The sequence below is a fragment of the Podarcis melisellensis genome, assembly GCF_964234715.1.
Source record: "Podarcis melisellensis genome assembly, chromosome: 2".
Lineage (NCBI taxonomy): Eukaryota > Metazoa > Chordata > Lepidosauria > Squamata > Lacertidae > Podarcis > Podarcis melisellensis.
In genome coordinates, this window is record NC_138529.1 from 104,001,631 (window position 1) to 104,029,466 (window position 27,836).

General features: G+C 49.4%; 1 protein-coding gene across 3 annotated transcripts in view; it reads left to right on the forward strand.

The window, feature by feature from the left end:
* The window catches only part of CAMK1 (calcium/calmodulin dependent protein kinase I), a 61,768-nt gene that overhangs the window by 8,935 nt on the left and 24,997 nt on the right, over positions 1-27,836 (forward strand). For 2 of the 3 annotated variants that reach the window (XM_081903096.1, XM_081903094.1), the window contains exons 2-5: positions 9,760-9,930; positions 20,152-20,283; positions 26,524-26,598; positions 26,782-26,920. In XM_081903096.1, coding sequence (XP_081759222.1) covers positions 9,845-9,930; positions 20,152-20,283; positions 26,524-26,598; positions 26,782-26,920 — 432 coding nt within the window. In that variant the 5' untranslated portion in view covers positions 9,760-9,844. Of the gene's footprint in view, positions 1-8,387; positions 8,410-9,759; positions 9,931-20,151; positions 20,284-26,523; positions 26,599-26,781; positions 26,921-27,836 lie in introns of those variants that run through there. The other variant, XM_081903095.1, reaches the window with a different exon arrangement.

Sequence of the window (27,836 nt, forward strand, 5' to 3'; positions counted from 1 at the left end):
CGTCAGAGATCTTTTCTGGGAAGGTCTTAGCCCCCCCGTCAAGGATGAGATCGCCAGGGGAGATAGACCCCAGACCCTAGAAGACGTAGTGCAACGGGCTTTGGCTATCGGAATACGACATGAGGGACGCCCGTGGCACGAGGGGGAGGGACCCCAGGCGCGTGCACCAGCGAGAACCCCCCCTTTTGTCCCCAGGGACTTCAGCCAGAGGCACCCCTCGCCCTTGGGGAGGCAAGGAGAAGAGCCGATGGAAATTGGTGGTGCTAGGGCTCAGACACCATCCAGAGCCCCTGTTTCCGGTGCAGTGAAGGCGAAGCCTCCTAGAGGGACCAGGAAATGTTACATCTGTGACAGTGCACAGCATATGGCGAAAGAGTGCCCCCAGAGGCTCCAGAAGCACACTGCAGCTCTAGCAACAGTGGCAGCGGAAGTGGTGCAAAGAGAGCAGCCTCAGGGAAACGACAGTGCCTGGCTGGAAGCGGAGCTACTGGGGCTCAGCCAGGCGGATCTGTAGAACAGTCCCCAGCACCCTTGCAACGCACAGACCCTTTACCACCCAAGCCAGCAGTGCAACTCACTGCAACCCTTCAGCTGCCAAATGGACAATCCCTGGAAGTTCCCATCACGATTGATTCGGGGAGCAATGCGGATTTTGTGGGAATACAATTTGTCAAGCAGCATAGCATAGCGCTCCTGCCTGCAACGACGCCTCTGAACGTGGTCATAGTGGACGGCAGGAAATTGCTGGGAGGGCAAGTTGTGCAGCAGACGCCTCCCATGGTGATGCAGATTGGAAGTCATCGAGAAGTCATTAGCTTCAATGTCACCCACCTGTCAGACACGCCCATTGTGTTAGGCATGAGTTGGCTGGAGAGGCATAGTCCCGCTGTAGCGTGGTACCAGCGGCAAATCACCTTCTGCTCATTGTATTGTGCTCAGCATTGCATCCAAACCAATCAGGAGGAAGGAGCTGAGCAGCAACTGCACCTGGGCATGGTGCAGGCAGTGCCTCACAAGTACGAGGGATTCTTGGAGGTTTTCTGCGAGAAAGAAGCTGACAAGTTGCCGCCTCACAGGCCTTACGACTGTGCGATCGACCTGGTGCCAGGGGCGCAGCTGCCAACTGCAAAGCTGTATTCCATGTCTGAGGACGAGATGCAAGAGCTCAGAGAGTTCATAGAGCATAATCTGAAGCGCGGGTTCATCCGGGAATCCAAAGCAGTGGGAGGCAGTCCTGTTTTCTTTGTGAAGAAGAAAGACACGCCCCAAAAAAGACTCATTGTGGACTACCGGTTCATAAACAGACTGACTAAGCCCAAGGCCTTTCCCATGCCCAAGATTGACGACCTCCTAGCGACCGTTAGGAAGGGTAAGATCTTCACCAAGTTGGATTTGTGTGGAGCGTACAACCTCATCCGCATCCGGAAGGGCGATGAGTGGAAGACTGCCATGTTCACGCCTCTAGGCACGTATGAATACAGAGTTATGCCGTTTGGTCTCCAAAATGGCAGCCACGTTTTCCAAGCATTTATGCATCACGTGTTGGCGGGACTCCTCTACAAGAAGTGTGTATGTTTTCTCGACGACATCCTGATTTTCTCGGAATCGCCGGAAGCTCACGAGAAGGATGTAAAGGAGGTCCTACAGAGGTTGAAGGAGCACAGGCTGTACGCCAAGTTGGAGAAGTGCCAGTTTGATGTGACGGAGGTGGATTTCCTTGGCTACAAGCTGTCCGACGAGGGGCTGGCCATGGACAGAGTCAAGGTCCAAGCGGTGTTGGACTGGAAGAGCCCACGCAATCGGAAGGAAGTCCAGAGATTCATCGGATTTGCCAATTTTTATCGCAAATTCATCAAAGGTTTTGCCAATGAGACGGCAGCAATCACGGACACCCTCAGTTCCAAGAAGAAGAAGTTCGCTTGGACGGAACAGGCAGAGCGCTCTTTTCGGAAGCTTAAAAGCCTCTTCGCCTCCGAGGAGCAGCTACTGCACGTGAATCCCGGCAGGCCCATGCGGGTGGAAACCGACGCGTCAGACAGAGCGGTTGGAGCCGTCCTTCTGCAGGAGGATCCGCAAGGCAATTGGAGGCCGGGCGCCTTCTACTCCCGGAAGCTCAGCAAGACGGAGCGGAACTACACCATATGGGACAGGGAGCTGTTGGCCATTCATGCAGCTTTCAAAGCGTGGCGACACTTCCTCATAGGAGCCAAGCACACAGTGCAGGTCCGCACGGATCACAAGAACTTAGAGTATTGGCGAACGGCAAAGCTGCAGACCCAAAGACACATGCGCTGGGCAGAATTCTTTGCGGATTTCGACTTCAAAATAGAATACATCCCGGGGGACTCCAATGTTATAGCAGACGCACTCTCCAGGAAACCGCAATACCTGGAGGAGACGACACCAATTGCAGCGAAGCACATTTTCGCACCGCAGGCGTGGGCGTGCGCTGCCATCGCAGTCGACCTGGACGCGGTGCGACGCGCGTTGCAAGCGGATCAATTTGCACAGTCCAAGATGGAGGAGCTGCGCAGCGGGTCGCAAAGAGACGATGAGTTCCAGTTGCGGGACGGACTCTTAACTCGCAAGGGTGCCCTCTACGTGCCTAACGACGAACTTCGCGCAAAGGTTCTGCAGCAATTGCACGACGCCCCCAGTGCGGGCCACTTCGGCAAGGAGAAGACAATGGAATTAGTGGCCAGGGACTTTTGGTGGCCCCAGATGCGGGGAGAGGTGGCGGATTACGTCGCCAGGTGTGACACCTGTCAGAGGTCCAAACCAGTACACCAGAAGCCGGCGGGATTGTTGGAACCGCTGGAAACGCCGCAGCAGCCGTGGGAGAGGGTAGCACTGGACTTTGTTACTGACCTGCCCAGCTCCAGAGGCAAGACGGCGGTGCTGGTGGTTGTGGACTTGTTCACCAAGATGGCGCACTTCATTCCTTGTGCCAAGGTGGCGACGGCAGAACAGACCGCCAAACTCTTCATCGATCACGTGTTCAGAGTGCATGGACTACCGCAGTCCGTCCTGTCCGACAGGGGGCGCCAATTTGTTTCCAACTTCTGGCAGAAGCTTCTGGGTATCCTGCACGTCAAGATCGACCTAGCGTCGGCGAGACATCCACAGACCAACGGCCAAGCAGAGAGGGTCAACGCGATCATGCAGCAGTACCTGAGGTGCTACGCCAATCAGCGACCCGCAGCGTGGGTGGACTACCTGCCGATGGCTGAGTTTGCCTACAACAACACGAAGCACGCATCGACCGGGGTGACGCCGTTCTTCGCGAACAATGGCCGTCATCCCAGAACCTTTCCGAGGCTTATAGCACCAGGAGAGGGGGTGCCTCAAGAGGCCGACCAGTTCGCAGCAGAGTTGCAAGAGGTGCACGAGGAGCTGCGGAGACATTTGGAGCTGGCCAAACAGGCCTATAAGGTGCAGGCGGACAAGCACAGAAGGGCGGGAGAGGACATCCAGGTGGGGGACTGGGTATGGTTAGCGGCCCAAGCGATGCCAGCCAGATCGTTAGCCAAGAAGAAGCTAGGACACAGGCAGCTAGGACCATACCAAGTTGAGGCTAGGATCAATCCTGTAGCATTTCGCCTGGCCCTTCCAGAAGGCTCCAGAGTGCACCCGGTCTTTCATAGGTCGGTGCTCACTCCCTACAAGGCCCCGCACAGGTTTCAAGAGTCAGAAACAGTACCAGACCCACGCAAAGGGTCACCCAAGAGGGGGGGGTCGCCTAGGGCCGAACCCCTCAACGAGGTCACAGAGATACTGGACTCGAGATGGGGGGAAGAGGGGGTTGAATACTTTCTCGCCAGAGAGGGCACCCCAGCCGCTGCCAATAGTTGGGTGCCGGGCTACGCGTTAGACGAACCCCTTTTGAAGGAAGAGTTCCATGCACTTTTCCCACATAGACCCATGCCAGCTGAGTACTTTGATGACTGGCTTTTCACACCCACATTGTCAGATAGCACGTTCAGGGGTTTCTCTTCCCCCGAGGAAAGAACACCAGAATCAAGCCCGCCCAGGGGATCGTGCTCGGGGGTGGACACGGAAACCCCTTATTGGTGGGAGGAGCAACCAGAGGAGGAATGGCGTAAGAGGTGGATGATGGGTCCTTGGCGGGCAGCACCAGAGGAAGTAGCAACGGAAGAAGAGACTGAGATGGCTTTGGGTGAAGAACCCGAGTTCAAACACACATACACAGAACTGCCAGCAGAGAACATTGACGTAGACGACCTGTATTCTGAGCCTACCCCCGAAGAGCCGCAGTTTCCACAACCGGCACCCGCCGAGCGGGAGGGGGGAAGGGGGGGCTTCGAGGGGGGGATGGATGTCAGGGTTTCAGGGAGAGAAGAGCAGATGGGGGAGGAGACAGAGAGCGAGGGGGAAGAATCCCAGAGAGATGAGGAGGAGGATGACGATGACCAAAGGTCGTCCATGAGTCTGTCCAGTGAGTCAGAGGACTCCCAGAAGGGAGCCCCCCTGGTCAGACCAAAGGGAGGCCAAGGGGGAAGCAGTGAGGAGCAGGGGAGCGAAGGGAGAAGCCCCAGTAGGAGTTGGACACAGGAGCCGGCTTCTCAGCCGGAACGGAGTGAAAGGGGTGGAGTTACCAGTGTGTCAGAGGGAGCAGAGCAAGAAGGAGACAGGGGGAGGAGATCGGAGCAGGACGCTCAGCCGGAGGGGGTGGAGAGTAGCACCGGGAGCAGTGTAGCGGTCGAGAGAAAGGTCAGAAGCAACGTACGCGTGCCAAGTTCAAATGTAGAGGCGCGCGGAAGTGAGGAGAGCCCTGGGGAGGAGCCCGGCCCCAAAGCAAGAAGGAGGGGGGCAGAGGCATCAGAGGATTCAGCCTCGGGCGAGTCCCGGCGAGGGGGAACCCAGGGGGGCAGAAAGACCCTGCGGAAAAGGAAGGAGAGGAAGAGGTGGTCCAGCACAAGCCTCTTAAATTGGTGCCGAGGCGGTACGGATTCAGAGGGTACTTCAGCGGTCTAACGTTACAGACGTAGAGTCACAAAGATGGAATGTAAACGCAACCATGATCTTCAATAAAGACTTTCTGTAAATAAACCGGATTGGAGTTGGGTCTCTTGTGAGCTGGGACCAGACGGGTGGCTCTGACAACAGCCTTCAACAATCTAGTGCCTTCCAAATAGATGTTTTGGACTACCACTCGCATCAGCCCCTGCATTATATGACAAGAGTGGCCCAAGAACAGGCCTGCTGGTATCAGGCCAAGTGGCCCATCTATTCCAGTATCCTGTTCTCACAACCAGATGCCTCTGGGAAGCCAACAAGCAAGAGTTGAGCAGAAGAGCCCCCTCCCCTCTTATTGTTTTCAGCAACTGATATTCAGAGACTCTGACAATTGGAGAAGGATAAAATAGCATCACCTTCCCTCTCGATCCCTAACATGCCGACTTTCCCAGGAAGGGAGAGAAGATACGACCTAAACCGGGAAGAGAACAGAGGAACAAATCTTCTCTTAAAAAAATAAAGAGGACGAACATCCTAACCCCATTTGACTGGGTGAATGCTACAGAAATAAGATTTGACTTCCTCCCCCGATGTGCTTCTGCTACAGTGAGCAGAGCTGTTTTCACTTCAGAAAACAGAGCCAAGAGGAACTTCAGGTGGCCTCACATGACTCCGGTGAATGTGGCCTTCCTTTGGAGGAAGGGAACAGCATTACGTAATTCTCTTCTTAAAATGTTTGCGAACGATAGATCACATCCAGCGTTAAATCATACTTTGAGTAGGTGCTTGGGAATGAGTGGGTATGACTAATTTAGGTCCATTAATTTCAGTAGGTTTCCTCCGAGTACAACGTAGGCTGTATTATCCACTATATTTTTTAGAGCACATTCAAAGCACATTCTTTCCCCTCGAAGAATTATGGGTACTGTAGTTTGTTAAGGGCAGCTGGGAATTGTAACCCTGTGAGGGGTAAATGACAGTGCCCAGAATTCTCTGAGGTAAAGACTGTACCTTAAATGTGCTTTTAAGGTATTAGTGTGTACACAGCCTCAGTTGGCTGCAACCCAGTAAATTTTATTGTGTTTTCACTGATAACCTAGAGCTCCTCCAGGCAACATGTTTGTTGAGCATTAATCCTGATTTGCTTGTGCGAAGCAGACGTTAGAAAATGCCCAGTCTTTATTGATCTGATTTGTTTGCAGGGAGCCATTTTCACCTTGAATTGATTGTGCAGCTTCCTTTTAATGTCTTTCCCATCACTTTCCTAACAGCAAAAAAGGCCAATCTTTAACAAGTGAGTTTATTGCGCCCAGAGTCGTGGAACGTTTTAGTCCGTTTCAAGTGCTCAAACCCAAGTGTCTGCTATGCGATGGAAATCCCTCCTTGAAAAGATTGATATTCTGGAGGCAGCCCTTGTCTTCAGCATCAGGCATAAGGAGCAGAAGTAAACCAGAGGCCTTGTCCACACTTCCTCCTCCGCTCCCACCACTTTCCCTCAGAGAAAGCTGCTCTTTAGCACTCAGTCAGAGCAAATGGCAATTTGGGTTTTCTCCGGATTGACGTTTTCTCCAATTTAGCACTAAATGATGGGTTTTCTGTGGGAAAGGAACAGACGGAAGCGGAAAACCACTCAGGGCACAGGGCAAATGGGAATGTGGATGAGCCCAGAACAAATCCAGAGGAGGGCAACCAAAATGGTCAAAGGCCTGGAAACGATGCCTTATGAGGAACGGCTAAGGGAGCTGGGCATGTTTAGCCTGGAGAAGAGGAGGTTAAGGGGTGATATGATAGCCATGTTCAAATATATAAAAGGATGTCACATAGAGGAGGGAGAAAGGTTGTTTTCTGCTGCTCCAGAGAAGCGGACACGGAGCAGTGGATCCCAACTACAAGAAAGAAGATTCCACCTAAACATTAGGAAGAACTTCCTGACAGTAAGAGCTGTTTGACAGTGGAATTTGCTGCCAAGGAGTGTGGTGGAGTCTCCTCCTTTGGAGGTCTTTAAGCAGAGGCTTGACAACCATATGTCAGGAGTGCTCTGATGGTGTTTCCTGCTTGGCAGGGGGTTGGACTCGATGGCCCTTGTGGTCTCTTCCAACTCTATGATTCTATGAAATCTTTCAAGGGAAATGGACACCCTCCTGCTTAGCCTTTCTGGAAACCTCCAAATGCTGCTCACTTTAAAGTTCATTTGAACACGGTAACTCACGTCGCAGCACGAAGGCTAGGCCGTAAGTCAGCCTTTGCCAACTTAGATGTTGGCTGAGGAGAAGTTGCACTCCAAATCGTATCTAGAGGGCATCAGGTTGGAGAAGGCTGCTTTGAGGGTGTGGGTGTGTTTGTGTGTTGCGCATGAGTGTGCAAAAGTAGGGGCAAGCCTGGCCCCTTGGGAGATGGAGGTTGAGGCAGAGGAAGGAGCTGTGTTTTCGGTGTTGCAGGAGCTACAGCTGTTGTCATGGCGACAGCTGCACTGTTACCAAACAGGCTTAAAAGCCTGAGCAATATGCTGAAGGGCACAAAAGTGAAGAGGAACTGGGAAGAGGGAGGGCGAGATGAGCTGAAGCGAAAGAAGCCCTTGTGTCTGGCCACTGCACCCCAGCCCACCCCACTGCCTCCTTCTTGAAAGACTTTGCCCGGGGGAGCCAATATGGTGCCTCTCTCAAGGTGTTGCTGGATTATCAACTCCCATCAGCCCTAGACCCAGCAAGGCCCATGGTCAGTGATGATGAGAACTGGAGTCCAGAGACATCCAGAGGGAGGGCACTACGTTGCAGACCCTTGGGCTAAGCCTTGGGGGGGGGGATGACTCTATAATCTGAATTCTGAGATCCCTGTGTAAATCAGTTAATTTTAAACTGAGCTGCTTCACCAAAGATGATATAAGAGCCTTCCTGCACATTGGTGACCTCCAGATGTTTTAGACTCCATCAGTCCTGAGCACCAGCAATGGTTTCTGGGGCTGACGGAAAACGGTAGGCCGAAACATGAGGCTGGGGAAGGCTGTGGTACATCTTGGGCTCCGGATGCCAGCTTTGTTGATGCTGAGCAGCTGAACAGTGTGAGAGCCTTCTGCCGGAGGGAGGCAGGTGAACTCTCTTCCTTCATATGCATGGGATGAGCAGAACCAAACTGAATATGTAACACTCCTGCAACACTCAGGTTGGCCTCGTTTGCTCTCCTCCTAGCAGTGGCGTAGCGTGGGTTGTCAGCACCCGGGGCAAGGCAAGTAATTTGCACCCCCTAACCCGTGGATTTGCGCCCCCTAACCCGTGGATTTGTGCCCCCTAACCCTAAGCCCCAGATGTTGCGCCCGGTGCGGCCGGCCCCCCCTGCACCCCCCACACTACGCCACTGCCTCCTAGGCAGTGCTAAGCTCCAGGAAGATTCAATAAACACACGAGACGTAACCGGCTGTGTTCTTAGATAAATAAGGTTTACTATTCATGTATCAAATCATAAATTTCAACGGAAGTAACTCATAAAGTTCAACAAACGAACAAAGCAGAAGACCCAGGGGATCAGATCATTCTCTAGTCAGTTCATGCATAAGGTCTATCCGTGTAATACAGTGGTACCTCGGGTTACATATGCTTCAGGTTACAGACTCCGCTAACCCAGAAATAGTACCTCGGGTTAAGAACTTTGCTTCAGGATGAGAACAGAAATCGTGCTCCGGTGGCGTGGCGGCAGCAGGAGGCCCCATTAGCTAAAGTGGTGCTTCAGGTTAAGAACAGTTTCAGGTTAAGAACGGACCTCCGGAATGAATTAAGTACTTAACCTGAGGTACCACCGTAGTGTCTATTCCACCTGTCTGTTCATAAGGTCCAAACAATACACATGAAAGGTTGTAGCAGTTCCACAGAATCCTTTCACAGAGTCTAAGACAGGGGTCTGCAACCTTTAAGACAAAAAGAGCCACTTGGACCCGTTTCTGAAGAAAAAAAACCTGGGAGCCGCAAAACTCGTCATTATAAAAATAACTTTTTAGTCACTTTTTTATTATTTCTTTGTTTGACCCCTCAGAATTACTCCTCCTCATAGAAATAAACGTTAAATTAACAAGTTACCTTTTTTTTGTGCGTGTGTTCTTCACTCCCCTTCAAAACAGTGACCAGCGTACATGCCCCCTTTCAATGCACTGACCAGCGTACATGCCCCTTACAATGTAGCGGGCGGGCGGGAAGGTGACGTCGGGATGGTGCGTGACTAATGCACGCACCGCCCCCATGTGACGTCACAGCCAGTACAGCGCCTGCCACAGTGGGGAGTTTCGGGGTGCACAATGCGCCTCCTCCCCTCGCTAGTATCCGCCCCGGAGCCGCGGCAAAGGTGTAAAAGAGCCACATGCGGCTCCGGAGCCGCAGGTTGCAGACCCCTGGTCTAAGACAAGGATTTCTGGAATATTGGCCTTGTTTCGCCGTCCTGGGCTTCATCAGTAGTTAAAGCACATATGTGATATTACAGGACAGTGGATCTTATGGCATAGTAGTAGCTACTACAGTGGTACCTCTAGATACGAACAGGATCCGTTCCAGAGCCCCATTCGTATCTAGAAGTAAACGTAACTAGCGACAGCGCGTCTGTGCACGCACGTGTCCCTTTTCGCTGCTTCTGCGCATGCGTGTGACGTCATTTTGAGCGTCTGCGCAAGTGGTGAAACCCGGAAGTAACGCACTGCGTGCAACTCGAACGGGCTCAACTCAAAGCGTCTTCAACCTGAGGTATGACTGTACTACTTTGCGGTCCTGTTCTAATGCCAATATCCCTGTTTTTCCTCTCTAGGCCCTGAGTTTGCTCCACCTGCCTGCCCCTCTGCTCTGGGACAGCTGGGCATAGGGCAGCCCAGAGGTTCAGCCCAATAAGAGCCATGCCCTTGGAAGAGGAGGAGCCCAGTTGGAAGAAACGAGCGGAAGATATCCGGGAGATCTATGAATTCCGGGAGGTGCTGGGCACGTGAGTCGTTGTTTGTTTGTTTATTGCATTTACATCCCACCTTTTTCACCAAGGAGCTTAAACTGGTGATCGTGGTTCTCCCCCCCCCCCATTTAATCGCCACGACAACCCTGTGAGGTAGGTTAGGTTGATAAGCAGTGGCTGTCCCAAGGTCACCATCTTCAGCAATGAGTGGGGATTTGATTCTTGGTCTCCCAGGTCCTAGGCTGGCACCCTAACCACTACACCACACAGCCATCTGGTTCTTAGGGATATCTTGGTGAGGGCTGCTCCTCTAAGGCAGGGGATTTACAATACTTTATTTTCATGGAAACCTCAAGGCCCACCAACTCGAGCCAGGTTCAAAATAGCAGCTTGTTTTCTTCATTTTAGTTTTCTTCGTTTTCGGGAAAAGGGTGCCTTTGTTGTTCTTTCTGTTACTAAACAATTGGAAGGACCCTTGTACACCTTCTGCAAATCTCCTAGTAGTAGATGCTGCCTGCTGATGTTCTAAGAGCTTGTTTTCTATCATCAAGATTCCAAGGCTGTTAGCCTAAGCTAATTGACCTTGTCTACATGAAACAGGAATTAAAAAATGCTTCAGAGTCACACTGGTTGCCATGGTTTACTGTGGTGGGAGTGAGTTTACCCTCCCCTGGGGCCTCATGCTTCTCCTCTGAAACAGCTGCAAGAAGGGGCTTGGAATATTTTGTGTCTGCTTTTTTAATTTTATTAACCACATCCTGTGCTTAACCTTAACTATGGTTTGTTTGAAAGCAGCCAACTTCAAGCAATAGCTTATGAAGCTGTCTCGTTTCACCAAGCCATTGTTAAGATTAGCCACAGTTTAGGGTTCGAGCATATCAGCGATTGTGGTTAATTGAAATTAGAGGCCTCCATTCGTCTTCTCTTGGCTATGCTGGGTGAGGAAGAGAGCACATGAAGAGAACAGGGAGTGTTAGGCTCGTTCTTGCCGAGATAAACCAGGGTTTATAATGATATCTAAACACAACCACTTCCTTATATTTTGTGCTACACCCATCAGAGATAATAACCCTAGTATTGTTTATCTGATCAGTTTTTGAAAAATGTCCATGAGGCTGCTGCTGCTTATTGATTTCTGCCTTGTGTTCCACTTGAGCAGGGGAAGCTGGCTGATAGCTCATTTCCTGTTTGGCGACTTCCTGCCATGAGAACAGAATACCACACCAGCAGGGGCTCATCTTCGGTTCTTAACTTCTCATGCCCCAGTAGGAGACTGTCTAAAATGTAGGAGCCAGGTGTAGGGTGAGATGCAGGGTCCAGGCTCCATTAGTGGCAAGCGTCTTCTCCCCTGCCCCATCCTAAACTGCTGGGCACACTCCACCTTGAATTTGTACCAAGGATGGGCCAACAGGTGGCGAATGCGCTTTGGAAACCTGTGGCCTCAAATATTAGCACAGGGCTCCGTCAATATTGACAGGAGACCTGGGCTGCTGCTGAAGTATGTGGCCAATCAATAGTACCCTATTTTTTATTTTTTGAAAGGAGGGGGTTTTACCTCAGGTAGCACATGCTCACAGGTGCTACCTTAAGGTTTTCGAGGCTCAGGTCTGGCAAGTGGCAAGGGCTCTCTGTTATCTAGGTAGTAATTTTCAGCCTCTCCTTTCTCCTGCACCGATGGATGCAAAGCAACTCAGCTATCTGTGTGGGTCCTCATGAGCAACAGAAGAAGAAATGAATGAACTTTTCTGTTGGGCGGGAAACAAAGCGAAAGCCTTTTGCTCTCCCCACCCTGTCCCCCACTTCCTTATATGTGTCCATCTTTTCTTCCAACATGGCTGTGATATAAGGCAAGGATAGAAAGACATCGTGCTTGAGAAATCTAATTGGGTGTGGATGTGTTTTATTTATTTAAAAGGCTTTTTAAATTGCTTTACTTTATATATCACATTATCTATATCTATATATATGGGTAGATGATAGATAGATAGATAGATGATAGATATATGGCGTGTGCTGTGTATGCAGTTGTTGTTGTTGTTTAGTCGTTTAGTTGTGCCCGACTCTTCGTGACCCCATGGACCAGAGCACTCCAGGCACGCCTGTCTTCCACTGCCTCCCACAGTTTGGTCAAACTCATGCTGGTAGCTTTGAGAACACTGTCCAACCACCTTGTCCTCTGTCGTCCCCTTCTCCTTGTGCCCTCCATCTCTCCCAACATCAGGGTCTTTTCCAGGGAGTCTTCTCTTCTCATGAGGTGGCCAAAGTATTGGAGCCTCAGCTTCAGGATCTGTCCTTCCAGTGAGCACTCAGGGCTGATTTCCTTCAGAATGGAGAGGTTTGATCTTCTTGCAGTCCATGGGACTCTCAAGTGTCTCCTCCAGCACCATAATTCAAAAGCATCAATTCTTCGGAGATCAGCCTTCTTTATGGTCCAGCTCTCACTTTCATACATCACTTCTGAGAAAACCATAGCTTTAACTATATGGACCTTTGTTGGCAAGGTATGCAGTATGCAGTAGACACATGCAATTTGAATGGCTTTAAAAGAGGAGTAGACAAATTCACTGAAGCCCAAGACTATCAACAGCTACTAGGCACAATCTTCTACAGTACTTCCACTGTCAGAGGCATTACACCTTTGAATACCAGTTGCTTAGGAATTGCGGGTGGCCAGAGCGCTGTTATCTTCATTTGCAGCTTGCAAGCTTCCCATAGGTACCTGGTCGGCCACTATGAGAACAGGATGCTGTGCTAGATGGGCCATATTAGCCTAATCTGGTAGTCTCTTTTATATTCTCAATATGACAGCAATATCCATTAAAACAGCAATGCAGCATAATCTCAACGAAAGAGTGCAAAAGAATAAAAACAAGTAAAACAGAGATTTGTGCACAAAAATCAGGTTCCAATCTTATGGGTCGGGGGAAACCCTGGGCAAAAAGGTAAGCCCTTTTATAAAATGTTCAAGGCAACTGGTGGTGGTGGTTCACGTAGGACAGAGTGAAGAACTTCAAGATCTACAAACCAGGAGCGGATGCAAGATGATGGCACAGGGCATCTTCAAATCAAGATTTAAGGTGCCACAGAGCACATGCTTGGTTCAGGAATTTGCTGTCAGGACCAGAACTGATATCCCTGCGTAGCTCAGTTGGTTAGAGTGTGGTTTTGATAATACCAAGGTCACAGGTTTGGTCCCCGTATGGGACTGCTACGTATTCCGGCCGTGCAGGCAGTTGGACTAGGTGAGACTCAGAGTCTCTTCCAGCTCTACAATTCTATTATTATTATTATTATTATTATTATTATTATTATTATTATTATTATTATTTATTTGTACCCCGCCCATCTGGCTGGGCTTCTGCAGCCACTCTGGGCGGCTTCCAAGATTAAAAATACATTAAAATGTCACACATTAAAAACTTCCCTGAACAGGGCTGCCTTCAGATCTCTTATAAATGTCAGGTAGTTGTTTATCTCTTTGACATCTGATGAGAGGGCGTTCCCCAAGGCAGTCACCACTACCGAGAAGGCCCTCTGCCTGGTTCCCTGTAGCTTTGCTTCTTGCAGTGTGGGAACCACCAGAAGGCCCTCGGCGCTGGACCTCAGCGTCTGGGCACAACAATGGGGGTGGACACGCTCCTTCAGGTATACTGGGCCAAGGCCGTTTAAGGATTTAAAGGTCAGCACCAACACTTTGAATTGTGCTCGGAAATGTACTAGGAGCCAGTGTAGGTCTTTCAAGACCGGTGTTATGTGGTCTCAGCGGCTGCCCCCAGTCACCAGTCTAGCTGCCGCATTCTGGATTAGTTGTAGTTTCTGGGTCACCTTCAAAGGTAGCCCCACATAGAGCGCATTGCAGTAGTCCAAGCGAGAGATAACTAGAGCATGCACCACTCTGGCAAGACAGTCTGCAGGCAGATCTCAGCCCTTTCTCCCTCTCTCTCCACAACTTCCCCGTTTCATAAAGGGCAATGAACCTTAGCCCTGTGGTCAAGGACTGTGTTTGACACCTCAGGTGGAGCTGCCTGTCAGCAAAGGAGCTCAGACTGGCTGGCTTGCAAAGTAAAAGGAGGCCAGCACCCGAGACTGGCTAAGACACCTAAGCGGGATTAATGTGTTAATTACAGAAAGGATTAGAAGGTGAGAGCTCTCGCAGAGGTCACCATCGTCCAATCTCTGGAGGAAAACTTCTCTGGTTCCTCACAATCCATGTGGGGTTCTTGTCCTGCAGGCCTCCATGTGACAAGTCATACCACCCTCCCTAAGTTACCTGTTTAGATTACTGCTGCTGCAGACGGGCACCGTGTTTTATCTTGCGTCCATTTTAGGGCCAGGTGTCTTTAAGAGGAGGCTCAGTCTGGTCACTTGTGTTTTGAAGGAAAAGTAGCCATGCAGGGACCCGAAGCAGAATGTGCTCTCGGTCCAGATGGGGTTTCCACTCCAGTTCCCCATCAAACCTCTCCTTAAGAGGCCATCTTAAAACATCCTTTTAAAAAAGTTTGGTTTGGCCCTTATATTTAGGCCCTTATGTTTAGGGAATTTTTTAAATATTTAATGCTGTATTGTTTTTAACACTTGATTGGAAGCCGCCCAGAGTGGCTGGGGAAACTCAGCCAGATGGGCTGCGTATAAATAATAAATTATTATTATTATTATTATTATTATATTATTATATATGGAATTGGCACAGACTGCCCTTTCTGCTCTGTCAGCACAGTCAATAGAGCACGAGACTCTTAATCTCAGAGTTGTGGGTTCTTGAACAAAATATTCCTGCATTGCAGGGGGTAATTATTATTTATTTATTTATTTATTTATTTATTTATTTATTTATTTATTTGTACCCTGCCCATCTGGCTGGGTTTCCTCAGCCACTCTGGGCGGCTTCAAACAAAGATTAAAAAAACATTAAAATGTCACACATTAAAAACTTCCCTGAACAGGGCTGCCTTCAGATGTCTTCTAAATGTCAGGTAGTTGTTTATCTCTTTGACATCTGATGGGAGGGCGTTCCACAGGGCGGGCGCCACTACCAAGAAGGCCCTCTGCCTGGTTCCCTGTAGCTTTGCTTCTTGCAGTGAGGGAACTGCCAGAAGGCCCTCGGCGTTGGATCTCAGTGTCCGGGCACAATGGGGGTGGAGATGCTCCTTCAGGTATGCTGGGCCGAGGCCATTTAGGTTAGACTAGATGACTCTCGTGGTCCCTTCTAACTGTACAATTCTGTGATTCTGCCTCGTGCATTTCAAGGCCGTTTGACTCTAATGTATCACCTACCACCCCCTCTGTATACACATACATAAACACAGAGGAACCTCCTTCATACAAAGTCTAGACCATCTAGCACCATATTGGCAGCACTGACTGGCAGCAGCTCTTCAGGGTTTCAGGGGTCTCTCCCAGCCCTTACCTAGAGACACTAGGGGCTGATCCCGGGAAATGTTGCATGCAAAGCATCACATGCTCTACCCCTGATCTGCACTCCTAAACACCCACACTTGCCAGCTGAGGTCAGCCCTTCCCACTACATCTGATGGTGGGATTTAGTACAGGAAAGCTTCTACCATCCTAAACTTGCTAATCTTTCAGGTGCCACAAAACTCCTGAGTTGCTTTTGCTGCAATGGGCGCTAGTACAACAAATGCTTCAGGGTCACAACCTCCTTTTATGTAAGGTAAAGGTAAAGGGACCCCTGACCATTAGGTCCAGTCGTGACCGACTCTGGGGTTGCGGCGCTCATCTTGCTTTATTGGCCGAGGGAGCTGGCGTACAGCTTCCGGGTCATGTGGACAGCATGACTAAGCCACTTCTGGTGAATCAGAGCAGTGCACAGAAACGCCGTTTACCTTCCTGCCGGAGCGGTACCTACTTATCTACTTGCACTTTGACGTGCTTTCGAACTGCTAGGTTGGCAGGAGTAGGGACCGAGCAATGGGAGCTCACCCTGTCGCGGGGATTCGAACCGCCGACCTTCCGATTGGCAAGTCCTAGGCTCTGTGGTTTAACCCACAGCGCCACCCGTGTCCTTTTATGTACTTATCCCTAAATCAGATTAGCCAGCCCCTGAATATATTTTAGCAACCCTTTTTTCGGGTGTGTGTGCAGGGGGTACTCTCAGCCAGCATGATTTAAAAAGTGGTAGAATGCATGCTTAGGGAGGATTGATAATGCTGAATAATGGCAAGCAAAACAGCGGCATCAGATTTTTGTTATGTTTGTTAAATTAGCCAAGCTGCAGGGGGCGGGAAGGGTGTTGACTTATGCTAGTAGAGTCAGGAGGAAGTGGGAGGAGCCAGATTGGACAGCAGGTTTCGCAAGTCATCATATGAAGTGGCGTAACTTTGTTTTTCACGAGAACATAGGAAGGGTCTGGTCTAGCATCCCGTTTCCCACAGTGGCCGGTCAGAGGTGCCTGGGAACCTCACAAGCATACTGCGAGGGCAATAGCCTGCTCTTGAAGATGCTCCTCTAGCAACTTGGGGAAGGGCCATAGTTCAGGGGGTGGGGCATCTGCTTGTATGCAGAAGGTCCCAATTTTTTAAATATATATATAAATATATATACATTTTTATTAGTTTTTTTAACATATCATTTCCAACAGTCATATAACATAACGTCTTATCTTATACAATGTTTTGGACTTCCGTCAACACCTCTGATGATTTTTCATTCTTTATCACTTATTCTGCATTTCTTAATTTCTCTGTTACTCTTAATTAACATTAATCATTCTCCTCATAGTCTTTCTTGCAACATTTCAAATAGTCCTCCTTACAAAACTTCTTGCAGTCCTTCTAGCGTAATCTGTTCATTGCTATTACATTTCAAATAGCTTGTATATTTACTCCAGTCTTCTAAGAATCTCTGGTCACGCGGGTTTTGAATCCTTCCTGTTAATTTATCTACCGTATTTTTCGCTCTATAAGACGCACCAGACCATAAGACGCACCTAGTTTTTGGAGGAGGAAAACAAGAAAAAAAATATTCTGAATCCCAGAAGCCAAAACAGCAAGAGGGATCACTGCGCAGCAAAAGCAGCGATCCCTCTTGCTGTTCTGGCTTCTGGGATAGCTGCACAGCCTGCATTCGCTCCATAAGACGCACACACATTTCCCCTTACTTTTTAGGAGGGAAAAAGTGAGTCTTATAGAGCAAAAAATACGGTAATTCTGCATAGTCCACAGAAGGTCCCAAATTCAACCCCTGGCCAATCCAGGTAGGGCTGTGAGAGACTTTTGTTTGAAGCGCTGGGGAGCTGCTGCCAGTTTTTGTGTTGAGTTGGATGGGCAAATATGTACGTAACTGGTATCCAGATCCTCCTCTGATTGTGTGGAGGCAGTAGGTACCTATCATGTGTACCCACCGATAGCCTTATCCTCCTATGAATTTTCCTGGACCATAAAAAGCAGCTGGCAGGTGGAGATTCTCTGGCGGGGCAACAAGGCTCACTGGCATATGCCAAGTGGCATATGGTGCCATGGAGGGGAAGGGGGCTGCAGGTTGTGAGCTGTGTCTGTCCTCGCAGCAGCTGATTCCTCAGAACCTGCCTCTCCCCATCTCTCCTTGGCTCGGGCCCCGAGTGCCGCTTTGTACAGATAACAAACCCTTTCCTTCCTGGCCAGAGACGGAGCCCATTGGGCTCTGAAACTGTGCCATTTCCCCGTTCTCTTTTATCCCCTGCCCTAGATGGGGCTGAAAAGCCAAAGGGTTCTAATCGCAAGAACCGGCGATAAGCAGGGAGGGTAATATATAGATAGTGCCCTTTGTTTGCCAGCTTGTGTTCTTATTCTGAAGGTGGCACAGCCAAGGCCAGCCAAGAAACCAGTATGGTGTGTGTGTGTGTGTGTGTGTGTGTGTGTGGGTGGGTGTTCATACACACCTGTGCAGTGGGACACCACCACAGAGATACAGGTTTTAGAAGCCCTCTGCTCAGGTAGAAGGGGCCATGCCTCTTGTCTCCAGATTCTGTATCACTCCTTACCAGGAATCTGTGGCAATTCCTCCTATTATAGCCCAATCCCCACCCTCCTGCTGCTGCCCAGATTTCACTGAACTACGACTCCCATCATCTGCAAGCAGCATGGACAGCGTCCAGGGTGCCAGGCTATGAATCCCTTTCCCTTTCTAATCCATCTGTAGATCCTGGAAGACTTGGCTAGATTTGCTTTTACACGGGTGCAACCTGCATGGTTCTGCTTTTAAACTCACCCCCTCCCTTGCTGGAACACAGTGTGCCCAGTCTCTGTCTTCTTCCTACCTGGCGCTTCCTCCCAAATTCTTTACCCAGCGCGTCCTCCCTTCCTCCTCTCACCCCTTTCTTCCTGGCACATTCTCTCCTGCCAGCCCGGTCCCATCTCTCACATGCTCTCCTATAAATAGCTGAAATTCTGCAGGTTGCTGTGGTGACAGCGGCTGGGTGAGAGATCCAGCTGGGTGTGATGGGGAGGGCCTGGTGCTCGCAGGATGTCAGGTCAGAAGATGACAGGGGCCTTGCCTGCACACACCCACGCCCCCTCTGTGTTTATGGGTTGGCTTCACCCCATAGCTTTCGCTGTTTGGAGCTCCATCCATGCTGTATTCCTGTGCATGAACGTTGAAGTTGCTTAAAGTTCCTTATTTTGCACGTGGCTTTAAAACACATCTCGGTCAGAAAACGTAAGGAACTAGATACCCCTGTGTGGCGATCACACAGGACCCCCGAACGTTTCACGGTCTATTGACCCTGTGCCACCACTGTAATTGCGTTCTTCGCTGCCACCAACCCATTTCTCACAGGGACACACGGAGTCCAGTCAGTTGGTAACATTAACAAATAATCAAGTTTATTTTATAGGCATGAACAAGCTTATGGTTTCAGTTAATTTTTCTTGGCAGTTTCTTAATCTTAGTTCCTTAACTGTCTTATTTGTTCCTAACAACTTCAAACTGATTATCCCAACTAACTATCTATCTGACTCCACCTAACAATTCCTCTCACTCTCTCACCACACAACTAGACTAACCCACAGACTATTCCTCCCTCTTCCTTCTCCAACTCCCAACTCTCAACTGACTTTCACACAACTCCCCCTCTAACCCTAACTCCTCCTATCAGTTTCCACTGGCCAATCACATCACACTCATTTTAACCCTTTCCTTATGACCCACCTAGGAGGCAAACGCCACACCCTGAATTCCGAAATAAGCTTGGGTCTGCTGCATCGTGACAGGGGGCGGGGGCGGGGATGACTCTTGAAGATCCGCAGTCATTTCCCCCAGCCAAAACACTAATAATAATAATAATAATAATAATAATAATAATAATAATAATAATAATTTATTATTTGTACCCCGCCCATCTGGCTGGGTTTCCCCAGCCACTCTGGGCGGCTTCCATAGAAACCAGGAAACACTAAAATATCATACATTAAAAACTTCCCTGAACAGGGCTGCCTTAAGATTTCTTCTGAATGTCAAGTAGTTGTTTATCGTTTTGACATCTGATGGGAGGGCGTTCCACAGGGCGGGCGCCACTACCGAAAAGGCCCTCTGCCTGGTTCCCTGTAGCTTTGCTTCTCGCAATGAGGGAACCGCCAGAAGGCCCTCGGCATTGGACCTCAGCGTCCGGGCAGAACGATGGGGGTGGACACGCTCCTTCAGGTATACTGGGCCGAGGCCGTTTATTTTTTTTTAATTATATTATATTTAATTTTTTTTAATTATAAAATTTGTATACTACAGTGGTACCTCTGGTTGCGAACGGGATCCGTTCCGGAGGCCCGTTCACAACATGAAAAGAGCGCAACATGCAGCGGCCCCTCTGCTCATGCACGGGTTGCAATTTGCTACTTCTGTGCATGTGCGTGACGTCATTTTTGCGCTTCTGCGCATGTGCGAGTAGCGAAACCCGGAAGTAACCCTTGCCAGTACTTCCGGGTCACCGCGGGACATAACCTGAAAGAACGTAACATGAAGCGGACGTAACATGAGGTATGACTGTACCGTTCATCCGAAGATCTCTGGGCGGTACGCAGCATAAAGCCAGGATGAAAACGATAAATAAGGAAGTGGGCATGTGTACCTCAATAATCACCTTTGGGCCACCCCTGTTGATAGACACCTGCATCAACTGGAGAGTGTCTTCTATGAAATGGCCTTGGAAACCCCCAGGCCCTCTGAACTAGGGGACCTGCATACCTGGCTAAGAATGGGACACACCTGCTGGGCTGGGCTGGCCTGCTCCACCATCTCATTTCCCTGCCCTCCCCTTCTGTTTTCCAGAGGTGCCTTCTCCGAGGTGGTCCTGGCCGAAGAGAAGTCGACTCAGAAGCTGGTAGCCATCAAGTGCATCGCAAAGAAGGTGTTGGAAGGGAAGGAGAGCAGCATCGAGAATGAGATAGCTGTGCTACACAAGTAAGTGGCGCTCCCTCTCGTCCCCCATCCCTCCCTTTGAGAACAGCCACTGCTGGGTCAAACCAAAAGTCCTCCACTCTGGTCCGGTGACCCCGTCCAACAGTCCCTGGAAAGCGGAGCAAGGTGGAAACGGCCATCCCATCCCTGCTTACCTCCACACCCCCAGGGCATGTTTGCGTGGCATTGAGAACAAAGCAGTGGCGCTTGCAGTAAGCTACCTGAACCAGTGGGGTGGGGTGATAGGCAGAAAGGCAACTTGTTCTTCCTTCTTCCTGTTCTTTTAGTAGCTACATGTTGGTAGACTACATGACTTCCTCGCAGGCTCTGCTTCCTTCCTGCTCCTTCTCCAAGTGTCAATACCAGTATGACCTAGCAAGGGCTTATTAAATACTGGGTGGACATAGCAGACGACACAGAGATTTCTCCAAGTAGTTCTTTATAAGTACAGTGGTACCTCGGGTTACATACGCTTCAGGTTACATACTCTTCAGGTTACAGACTCTGCTAACCCAGAAATAGTGCTTCAGGTTAAGAACTTTGCTTCAGGATGAGAACAGAAAATCGTGCTCCGGCGGCACGGCGGCAGCAGGAGGCCCCATCAGCTAAAGTGGTGCTTCAAGTTAAGCACAGTTTCAGGTTAAGAACGGACCTCCGGAACGAATTAAGTACTTAACCCGAGGTACCACTGTAAGCTGGAACTGAACTGAACAGCAAACAGCTTAGCCGGCCTGCTTTTATAGGCAGCCGGCTGTCAACATTGTAACAACAACAACAACCCAGGGTTTCCTGCCTAAATTAACTGGCGTGGACTTGAGTGAAAACTATATACACAATACCCCTGGTGGCCAGGGTGAGAACTTCAATACATAACAGGGTTGGTGTTACCTTCTTGTTTGCAGCTCGGCCACGTGTAACACCTATGCTTAGAATGGCTTTGTTCTGGATGTCATGCACAGCCATGCATATTTGCTTTGCTCTTGCAAAATGTATATACAGTGGTACCTGAGTTTTTGAACGTAATCCATTCTGGAAGACAGTTCGAGTTCTGAAACGTCTGAAAACTCAATACGAAAGCCTCAATTCGGAAAACTCAATACAGAAAGCCACGTGGCATGTTCGACTTCCAAGGCTTGTTTGAAAACCGAAGCATTTCCTTCCGGCGTTTACGGCATTCGAAAAGCGAAACGTTCGTCAGGGGAGAGATTCGAAGACCGAGCTACCACTGTATGTTCTGCAAAAGCAATGAATGTTGGTATTGGGCTTGGAATTCAGGATCCCAAATTTTTCCATTAAAAAAAAAGTAAGCAAGTTTCCAGCTGTTCTGGCTGCATAGGTAGGGTTGAAAAGGTATAGTTGCTGCCTGCTGAAAATAAAGAAGCCCAGTGAAACTGTGAGCCAAGTTTGTTGGCAAAAAATCAGGTGAGTGCTCATCTGAATGTGACCTCAATGAGAGTAGTTAATGTTGCGTGCCTTGGTTGTGTGAGTTCAGCTGCAGAGAGGTCTGCGCATGAGTGCGCCCTAAGTGCAGGGAATCTCTCCCCTCATACATCTGGCCTGCCAGCCTGATCACGTGTCAAAAGCTCTTTGCATCATCTCCATGGGCGCATAATTTCCTACAACTGATATCTGTGCCTGGGATATCAGCCTTTCTGAAAATAGTGCTGGTTGGCACTGAACAGTGTCTCCTTGTGCCCAGAGCATGCCATGTTTTCGTTCCTGTGACTCTCTCATGTCCAGCGAGGGCAACTAATCTATGACCTCTGTCACGAGCATTGGAGAGGGAAATTCTGGAGAAGTGGCTGCCACATCTGGAGTCTCCATTACAGAGTTGGAACCTGCACTTCCCATCCTCTGAGTACAGGGGTGGAGAACCAAGTACAGTTGTACCCCTGGTTAAGAACTTAATTTGTTCTGGAGGTCCATTCTTAACCTTAAACTGTTCTGAACCTGAAACACCATTTTAGTTAATGGGGCCTCCCACTGCAGCCATGCCGTTGCTGCTCGATTTCTGTTCTCATCCTGAAGCACCCGAGGTACTATTTCTGGGTTAGCGGAGTCTGTAACCTGAAGCGTATGTAACCCGAGGTACCACTGTACCCTCCACACCCATCATCCTTGACCATTTGCCATGCTGGCTGGAGTTGATGGGCATATAATGCAGGGCACGATGCTCGTGAGACCCCCCAGCTATCTGCCATTCTATTATTATATTATACATATACATGAGCACATAGAAATTATATGCAAAATTGTGCCTTAGCAACAACCCTGGGCCACAGGGATTCTGGGTCCAAAGCTATGAGTTCTGGGGTCAGGTCCAACAAGATGAAGGCAGGTTTTCCTAACCAGCCCAACATCAATGACCATAATGTGGACCATTGAAACTGGGAAGTGGGACGCCCACTCAAAGGAAGTACAGTGGTACCTCGGGTTACATATGCTTCAGGTTACAGACTCCGCTAACCCAGAAATAGTACGTCAGGTTAAGAACGTTGCTTCAGGATGAGAACAGAAATTGTGCTCCGGTGGCGCGGCGGCAGCAGGAGGCCCCATTAGCTGAAGTGGCCTCCAGGTTAAGAACAGTTTCAGGTTAAGAACGGACCTCCGGAACGAATTAAGTACTTAACCTGAGGTACCACTGTATTTTTCAGGAACTAGTGAGTGATTTCTCAAGGAACCCGTTTCAATAGTGACTCTTCTGCTTAAGGCAGAAGGGTAGGGAAGAGGTGAAGTTAAAGGAAAGAGCTTCTGTACACATAAAAAGTGACCGTCTGTCTCCTACTAATGAAAATCAGCTCTAGAATATGATCTGGGTGTTAAGGTTGCTTCCAGAGTTAGCCTGGAATTGCTAACCTTTGTTCATTCACTTTTTACGGAGGATCCAGATGATATCATTCCCCAATTATTGCAGTCCCATGACTTTCTTTCTTTCTTTTTTTCAGAGTTGTTTTGTTTTTAAATACTAGCACAAATATAGTGTATATATAGAGCAAAAACCCCAGCAACAGCCTGTCCAGTGCTGTTGAGCCTTTTCGGGGTGACTTTAATTGAAAGCTTTCTGCTGATCGCTTCTGCTACTACATTCGCTACTTCCTCTTGGGCACGGCAGTGGGATCACTGATGACTTGCCCTTGTCCTTTAAAGGTAAAGGTCAAGGGACCCTTGTCCATTAGGTCCAGCCGCGGACGACTCTGGGGTTGCGGCGCTCATCTCGCTTTATTGGCCGAGGGAGCCGGCGTACAGCTTCTGGGTCATGTGGCCAGCATGACTAAGCCGCTTCTGGCGAACCAGAGCAGCGCATGGAAACGCCGTTTACCTTCCCTCCAGAGTGGTACCTATTTATCTACTTGCACTTTGGCGTGCTTTCGAACTGCTAGGTGGGCAGGAGCAGGGACCGAGCAACGGGAGCTCACCCCGTCGCAGGGATTTGAACCACCGACCTTCTGATCAGCAAGTCCTAGGCTCTGTGGTTTAACCCACAGCACCACCCGCGTCCCTTTCCTTTAATTGCTGCCTTAATGTTGGCTTCTGCCCCTGTGTCTGTGATGTTGGGAGGCTTCAATTACTGGTTTATTTTAATTATTTTCCCCTGGGTGGGATTCATCCAAGCTGTTGTGTGTAAGGAAAGAGGTCTGCTTGCACAACAGGAATCCCTGCCCCTCCTCCCCCTTTGTGCCCCCCCAAGCTGCTCTGTGGGGTGAACCCCTGAGTAGGTTTAGGGATTGCTTGGAAGGGAGGGAATTCTCATTGCACTAATGGACCTTGTTCTATGCATGCAAACCCCACTTACTGCTATGTTGAATTCCACCTCCTCTTTCTTTCTTTTATACCAAATTGCTATACATTATTATTTCAGCAGTGGCTTTCCTTTGTCACCAAAAACAATGGCTGCACATTTAAATGTGTAGCTCACCCACAATCCCCTATGAATTTTCGTGAGTCTCCCCTCCTATAGGTTCTTCTTGACTACTACCAGTGACATCACAAGCGAGTGACACAGATTGGTACCTTTACAAAATTATTTGTTTTTTAAATCTTTTGAAGCCGAACCACTCATTTTTAGCCCTCTTAAAAACAAATCTCCACCTAATGCCTGCAAACTGGCCTGCGTGGAACACCCTGCATTTCTTTAAAACATAAATGCTTCTCTCTCTCTCTCTCTCTCTCTCTCTCTCTCTCTCTCTCTCTCTCTCTCTCTCTCTCTCTCTCTCTCTCTCTCTCTCTTTTATATTTAAATAGCTGTTTCTGCCTTGTGTTCTCATTCTTCCCAGTATGTAATATATATACATATACTGTATAGCATTTATTTAACCCTTCCCATACCTTTCTTCAGTCAAGTACTTCTCATACATTAGCTTGGGAATCCTTACAGCAACTCTGCAATGTAGATTTTGCTATTATTCTGCTATTACAGTGGTACCTCGGGTTACATACGCTTCAGGTTAAAGACTCCACTATCCCAGAAATAGTACCTCGGGTTAAGAACTTTGCTTCAGGATGAGAACAGAAATCGTGCTCTGGTGGCGCGGCAGCAGCGGGCAGTCCCATTAACTAAAGTGGTGCTTCAGGTTAAGAACAGTTTCAGGTTAAGAACAGACCTCTGGAACGAATTAAGTACTTAACCTGAGGTACCACTATATTGTTATTGTGTGTGTGTGTGTATTTGTAGGGCAGTGGCCTGAGGCTGAGAGCAGTAGTTTGCTTAAGGGCACCTGCTGGGTTCACAGCGGAGGCAAGATTTGATTCTGGGGACTGTTTGTTGCATAGCTCTGTCGCACAGCAACTAGCTTATCACGGGGACATTATCTCTCTGTTTCTCTCTCTTTTAAAGTAGCTTGTCAGCCTGTTCCTCTCAGGCAGCATGAGGAAACCTCTGTTTGGCCTCCCAATATTGTTGGACTACAACTCCTATCATACCTGACCATTGGCTGTGCTCTCTGGGACTGGTGGAAGTTGGAGTCCAGCAACATATAGAGGGTCAAAAGTGCCCCATCCAAGTTGTACAGTGGAGACCCTCGGAAGAAAGGATATTGTACAGCCGGTGCTGGTTCTGGCCAACGCTAGAAATAAAATGGGTGGGAGTTGCCACCTGGACCCCACCCCCTTGGTTTTGAAACGAAGGTACAGGCAACTTCCCACTTGCCTATGATTTATTTGTGTGTGACTGCGTACACCGCCGCGAAATAAATAAATAATCCGTCTCAAACTTTGAAGTGGCAGGAGAGAGCTGGAAAGTTCTTGTGGCTCGCGAGGAGACCCTTCCCAGAGCCCGAAGAGGATGTTTGTGAGCCAAAGGCCAGAAATAAATGTTTAAAATGCTTCTCTCTCTCTCTCTCTCTCTCTCTCTCTCTCTCTCTCTCTCTCTCACACACACACACACACACACACACACACACACACACACACTTATGGGCTCCAAAATGGTGCAGGGAACTGTTATGTACTGAGTTGAATAGGATCCAAATGCAGCAGTCTGATAGGTCCTAGAACAATAGGATTCAGAATGCAGCAGTCTGATTGGTCCTAGAACAATGCAGCAGGAGCCACCCAATCCAGCTCCAGGTGGAAGTGAATCCGCAACCTGATTGGCCTACAGTAGAATCCAGGAGTTAGCCAATCACGTGCGGCCCATTGTGTAAATAATGTATATAAAGCGGATATTTTGGGGGGAACTTCCATTCCTCACCACTATGAGCTGAATAAAGAGCATGAAATCCACACTCGACTCTGAGTGTATTTTACTGGCGACTCTCGCTGCTACTTCGCTACCCTGCTCAACAGCTGCTGGGCAGGAAGCTGTATTGCAGTGGGCTCGGATGTGCTGTTCCTTTCCGCTTTCTGGCGATCTGGAGGCAAAGGGACTGAATAAAAGAAAAAGAGCATGTAAAAACAGGTGTTTATAGGAGGCACAGGCAAACTCGGCCCTCCAGAAATATTGGAACTACAATTCCCATCATCCCTGATCACCCATCCTGTTAGCTAAGGATGATGGGAGTTGTAGTCCCAAAACATCTGGAGGGCCGAGTTTGCCTGTGCCTGGTTTTGAGGGTGCTCCCCACATGCTCATATGAGCGGGGCAGGGCGGAAAGTAACCCCCGCATAAGTTGCCTCTGCCATTGGGGTCTGTGAAATTAGCCTTGCCCAACAGAGAAGCTGGGAAGCAAGTCTTTCAGGCTAAACAAGACAGAGTGATGATAATCCACGGACCTCTTGCTGAAGGAGCTCCTCTTTCTCTTGCAGGATCAAGCACCCCAATATTGTGGCTCTGGACGACATCTATGAGAGCGGAGGACACCTCTACCTCATCATGCAGCTGTGAGTTGAAGGCTGGGAATTAGAGGAGTCCCAGCTATGGGTGGCCGGGGGGGGGGTGAGCCTCTTGGCACAGCCTGGCAGCATTGGTGGAGCTTGTGGGCAGAGCTCACCCTGACCACCCTCTTCCTGAAGGGGTCTCTTGAGGAAAGCAGGCCTCACCTGTCTTTTGCCTCCCCAATGTAGAGTCTCAGGCGGGGAGCTCTTTGACAGGATTGTGGAGAAGGGGTTTTACACGGAGCGAGATGCCAGCCAGCTCATCCGGCAGATCCTCGACGCTGTCAAATACCTGCATGACATGGGCATTGTACACCGCGACCTCAAGGTAGGTGCATGTACCTGTGTGTGGATTTCTGTCGTAGCCGCCTCGGGGTTAAGATGTGCGTTTGCACAACTGTCTGTTTGCTGAAGGCTGGACTAGACAATTCATCCTATTAGCAGCTGCTTGGGTGGCCTTTCCAAAATAAAAATAGCTGGCACTTTCCCTGTGCTGCAGTCTGGACTAGGACCTTGGCATGGCATAGTTTGGGGCACTTTAATCCTTTGTCTCTTGCTGCTTCTCCAATTTGGATTGGGGGCACCGTGCCCCCCTCTCCACGAGTTGGAAGGAAAGCTTCTGTTTGCCTCCTCCCATCCCATGCCCACTCTGGACTGGGACCACAGCAGGAGTCAAAGGCCCCCTTAAAGGTAAAGGGACCCCTGACCATTAGGTCCAGTCGTGGCTGACTCTGGGGTTGCGGCGCTCATCTCGCTTTACTGGCCGAGGGAGCCAGCGTACAGCTTCCGGGTCATGTGACCAGCATGACTAAGCCGCTTCTGGCAAACCAGAGCAGTGCACGGAAACGCCGTTTACCTTCCCGCCGGAGCAGTACCTATTTATCTACTTGCACTTTGATGTGCTTTCGAACTGCTAGGTTGGCAGGAGCAGGGACTGATCAATGGGAGCTCACCCTGTCGCGGGGATTCGAACTGCCGACCTTCTGATCGGCAAGTCCTAGGCTCTGTGGTTTAACCCACAGCGCCACCCACATCCCAAAGCCTCAGCCCAAGATAGGAGGCACCCCATACCTGCTATTCATTTGCTAGTTGGGGTGAATAGCATCTTGACTAGTCTGGTCCCTAATCTGCTATAGGTACCTTAAACTAGAAATACGGCTTTTGTATTTACCAGTCAAGTATTAAGAGCTTACTTCCTCCATTGTCTTGTGGTTTAAGACCTAAGCAACATGTGACACCAATAG